At 38.8% G+C, this 5,392-nt stretch overlaps 1 protein-coding gene across 2 annotated transcripts in view; it reads left to right on the forward strand.

The window, feature by feature from the left end:
• Positions 1-1,471: 1,471 nt before the first annotated feature.
• Positions 1,472-5,392, forward strand: part of ksr1a (kinase suppressor of ras 1a) — a 27,712-nt gene continuing 23,791 nt past the window's right edge. For both annotated transcript variants that reach the window (XM_043229321.1, XM_043229320.1), the window contains exon 1: positions 1,472-1,920. In XM_043229321.1, coding sequence (XP_043085256.1) covers positions 1,711-1,920 — 210 coding nt within the window. In that variant the 5' untranslated portion in view covers positions 1,472-1,710. The remainder of the gene's footprint in view (positions 1,921-5,392) is intronic.

Below are 5,392 nucleotides of genomic sequence, written 5' to 3' on the forward strand. Positions count from 1 at the left end.
CGTGCAAACCGAACCTCAGCGGACACCTAGAATAATGTTCTGTCTCTGAGATATGTGTGTATGTGTTGAAAGGGAGGATGTAGAGTGCTATGCAGCACGCAGATGGAGAGATGGAGGACAGATGGAAGGATAGAGAAAGAGAGTGAGATGGAGGACAGATGGAAGAGGAGGTGAGGTTTGGAGAGTGACTCAGCAGTCAGATTGAGCGTTTGATGTGAGGGAACATCACACCCTCACAGTGAGATGAGAAATCCTTCTAACACCCCCCCCCAACATTTTAATAAATGTGATTAAACATGCTCGTGCTTGTACGGAAGCACAAGGCAAGGCAAAGGGGTGAATTTCTACCTTTATTTATTGCATTCTAGAGCCTAAGATGTGAAAGGCCCTCTGTTTGAGCCAGGACACCCTAGGGAAAGAAAAACCACTAATAAAATCCCATAAATATTGCAGTTGTTTTTCCTAAACAGTATTTAAGTTTAATTAGAACAAATATGGGTTTTGGTTTGAGTCTTGTGCTTCACAGATGTGTCTTGTAATGTTGCACGTGTCTCTTCAGAAGGGATCTGAACAATGTCTTAAACTGTGCTCAGATTTGCCAAGAAATTAAATATCCTCCTTTTTTATTTCCAAGAGACCATATGTGAAACAGTTTGAGGTACTATTATAAAGAAGACTTCCTGGACGCTTCAGATCAGGGATTTGGCAATTTCCATGACAATTTCCTTTCCTTTTTAAACGCCACAATTCAGCACATTTTACGGAAATATAGAAAAATTAGAGGCATTATTGTATATTAGTATCTCTAGAAGTAATTTGTGTCCTCTGTGATTGACAGCATTGTGCATTGTTATTATTATGAAATGTCCCTACAAAAAAAAGTTGAGCCAACTTAAAATTTTAAGGCAACCAGTTTACCTTAAAATTTTAAATTAGCAATCGTTTTTTTTTTTTACAGTGTAGTTACTATTTATTTATTTAGATGTTTTCTCTATAGTTGTTAAGAATCATGTATAAGTTTGTAACCACATTTTGGTCCAGTTTACACAAATTCTGTCATAAATTTACAAACTTTAAAATTACGGAAATTTAGTTTTTTTTTTTTTAATGTATGGAAATGGCGGTTAAAGCATCTCAGGATCCTACAGTTTTCTACAGAAGGAATATTATCCAAAATATGAATTAAGTACTTTTATTTTTTTTTAAAGACTAAATATTTAGAATTAATATTTAAAATAAAAATATAATGCATACGCTTATATAGGCTATAACCTAAATAAAATGTCTAAATTAGTTTTAAATGACTTTTAATTGAAAAAAAAAATGGTAAAACATCAGTTAACACTAGCTAACGACATTACTTAACTTGAACTAGGAATGAACAATATCTATCTATCAAGCGTTAGCCTACAGTCATGTGCATACGGACTTCATTTCCCAGCGCGCATCGCGTCGTGCGATGTTTCCCACAGCTGACAGACAGTGAGCGGAGACTCGCAGCTGAACGCACAGCTCGCACGACGCGCTTCCACGGCGCACTTGGATTTGGGATTACCTTAAACCACATCTCCCTCGTGGATCCCAGTGTAGACCGCATCTATCGTCCGTTCGGACAGTCTGATGGCATGCGTCTGTAGTAGTGCATGTGGATTGTATTATTATTTGTAGTTGCACTCATCTCTCCATCCACGGCGTGCCCGATGCAGTGGGATGGATGGTGTTAGAGTGGGGCTGATGATGGTGGAGGAGAGTGATGAACAGAGGGACAGCGGCGGCGGCGGCGTCGCAGCGATGGCCGCGCTACACCAGTGTGAACTGATCCAGAACATGATCGACATCTCCATCTCCAGTTTACAAGGGCTCCGGACCAAATGCGCGGCGTCCAACGATCTAACGCAGCAGGAGATCCGCACTTTAGAGGTAATAACGACGAGAGGGGCCGAAGTGCAGCGTCATGAAAGAGCGGATCCGCTCTCGCGTCGCGAGCGCTTTATCCGATTCTTCCTATTTTTGCACTGCAGCTGTTTATTGTGGTGCATTACAGAGGCGCACAGAACTGGGACTGAACCCCTCTTATTGCAATTTACCAGCGAGGTATTGCACGGGGTGGCGTGGTAATACTTGGAATCTGGACAATGCTGTATTTTTAGAAACGCACAGGGGCTAGATTGAACCCTAAAATATTACACCAGTGTTTCATGATGATTTTTTGTTCGGGGTTCTCCATAAACAGCAAAGAGGATACTATAGTATTGTCATTGGGGGTAGCATAGTAATACCACTGTTTCTGGTGTGCATTTCACAGTAATCATATAGCAGCACGTTATTAATGCATTATGGTAAGAATGGCACAGCCACAGCGCTTCCCTAATAAATGAGCAAAAGAAGTTTTCAGAATTTTTATGTCAGTTGTGGCATATGCTGCCATGTATCTAAAAACATCAAAAATAAAACACCCCAAAAACCACAGTGCTTTTTTGTAATGGAAACATCGAGTGTTGGTTTATGCATGGAGTTCTCAGCACACTAACCCAGTGGGGGTTTATTTGACCTGGTTCTGTTGACTAGGTGAAATATTCTTGGCAGTGAGATGCTGCGTAAAGCACAGCATCCCTGCAGCGTCTCCAGACCAGAACCAGTCCTGATATTTGTACGGCAAAGGCCTTCGCTGGACCGCTGTCTGGTCTGTGTGATATTTTGCCGATAGTGTCTCGCAATGACTTCCACAACATTGGCGATTAGTTGTCAGTATTGATGTGTGCTCCACCTGGAAAGTGCCCCATTGCTCCAACGGTAGGGGTAATTAATGAGGAATCAATACAGCTGTGGGGCGGATGGTGTGCAAACAGCCCCAGAGGGCCTGTAGTTTGAGTACTGGGTGAAGATGTGACCGCATGCACCAGAGCGATTGTTTTGGAGATTTGAGATGTTTGCGGAGCTCCGCAGAGGTTTTATAGAGCGTTGCAGATCAGTGTTTCCTGTTTCCTGAAAGGAAATTGGTCCTGATTGGGGGTTAAAGACCCAAGAAGAGTATATAAGACCGTATAAAATGACTTTTTTTTCGCTGCTATTGGAAAGTTGATTTGACATTATTAAATTTCTATGTAGTTTTTTTCTAAATAAATAAAAAACTAAAATTGTTTTAATTGCTAAAGTGAGTTGAGTGAACATAATATTATGATGTACACTATAAAATAAGATTTGAAGTTTAATGGAGTATTTTTTGCAAAGAAAATACTGTTTCAGTCATTCAAATTTTAATGTTTAGCTCAATGTGTGCCTTGCTGTATTAATGTAATTAATTGCGCAATTTACAAGCAATTTCTGAGTGAAAGTAATTTGTGTGCCCATGTTTTTATAATATATTCATTTTGAGACTTGCTTAATATTGCCTTTCGCAGTGTTAATAAAGAGCTTTTTTTTAAAGGATCAAATTAGTGAAATCCACTGTAAAATATACCAATAGAAAAAGAATATTGCTTGATAAAAGATACTCTGTACATCATGAGTTATTTCTTCCACCAAATATAAAATAAAGAAAAAAATGTAGCACAAGAACATCAAGCATATTCATGAGGGATAGCTCGCCAAAAAAAAAAAAATTCTGTCATTAATTGTTCATCGTTATGTTGTTTTATATCCGTGAGATCTTCGCAAAAATGAATTAAGAAATGTTTGATAAAATCCGAGGGCTCTCTGAATCTGCATACACCGCAGCATCACAGAAATATTCCCAGACTCAGAACCATAAGGACATTGGTAAATGATTCAACAGCAATTTTTACGAGAATACTTTTTATGAGCAAAGAACACAAAAATGTTTGCTTTATTCAACAATTCAACTCTAAATCATGTACTCCAAGGTATCGAGTGTACCATAATGCTCATCGTTTACGCAACCCTAACCATCGATAGCTGATGACGTGATTTGGAGGAGAAGAATTGTTGTATAAAGTTATTTTTATTTTCTTTGTGCACAAAAAGTATTCCCGTAGCTTCGTGGAATTAGTAAAGCGCTGATTTTACATGGACTTTTACATGGATTCGTTGAGTTGTCCACGGAGGGGCAGAAAGCTCACGGATTTGTTCTGAAGATAAGCGAAGTTCTCACAGATTTTGGTAAGCAATCAATGACATAGACATCATTTCTGGGTGAACTATCCCTTGAAATGTAAAAACATCTAATAACGCTCAAGAACCAGTATGTATGTATTGTATGTATTGAGTAAGCCACTTTCTAAAAGAGCAATTTAACGAAAGAACGGCAAAAACCGACTACTTCAGCTCTGCTTCCTGCTTTAACAGGAAGTTGAATGTTCTACCTGTGTTCCAAATCAGGCACTACTAGGTCGTTAAGTCTACAGGAAATGATGGAGTCACCACCAGGGAGCTCTTTTTCAGTCTGCTTCCTCTTTATGCCTAATGTAGCACTTTCTGGTTGTGTCTCCTTTTCTTAGAGCTTGTATCTCGAGTAGTTGCAGTAAATTAAAGATGGTTAACCGCGCTTCAGCCTGGGTTTCTAAAAAATTCTAGAGCTGCGTGAGCCCTCGGCAGCCAGCATTACCTGTTTAACCCGGGCGAACAGGTTGATGTATTGTAAGCATGTCGTTCAGAAGGACAGATGGAGCCGTCAATACTCCAGCTGTATAACAGGCCCTGGATGAACAACAGATCTGAAGTGGTCACATTCAAACCCTCACCACTTCCCGTACACTTCAGCGCAATCAAGAGACGCTTGAACTCGCATTAGATTCTCACTGAAAGCTCTTTATAACATCACTTCATGTCTTTTTTTAACAGCTCACCACTCTGGCCAGGAGATAATTATTCTCAGTCTCTCCTGCTGAAGTGCCGTGTGGTTATGTTTGACCGAATGTTCTCACTCTCTCCTGCATCTGTCGTCTTGCTGATCTGCATCATTTTGGAATCGTTGGTTAATGCACGTAGGATGTGTTTCTGGATGAACGATATTGATCGTTGGAGTAACGTTACTATCAACCAGTCCCATTTTAGGGTTAAAGTCAGCTGTTTAAAACCGCTTTTTTAACAGGATGCGGAGAAAATGTAGGGTAGGAGTTGATATTGTCCATTGGGAACCAGTGGTTGGAACCACTGAAACTTTTAAAAAACCTAAATGAAAATTTGAAATGTTACCAATGTTATCATTTTTTTTTTTGTCATTTTAATGCTTATATTTAAACGAAACCAATATAAAAATAAAGTTAAATATGTTTAAAAATGTAAATGAAAACTGAACCTATAAAATAAAAGCTAGTTGAAAATATCAAGAAATACTGTAATAGAATTTAAATGATACTAATTTATTATACTAATAGTTGAAAATAGTTTTTATATTAGGCCTGCTGACTGATAAATGGCTGATATTAACCTT

Source organism: Puntigrus tetrazona, unplaced genomic scaffold (assembly GCF_018831695.1).
Source record: "Puntigrus tetrazona isolate hp1 unplaced genomic scaffold, ASM1883169v1 S000000002, whole genome shotgun sequence".
Classification (NCBI taxonomy): Eukaryota; Metazoa; Chordata; class Actinopteri; order Cypriniformes; family Cyprinidae; genus Puntigrus; species Puntigrus tetrazona.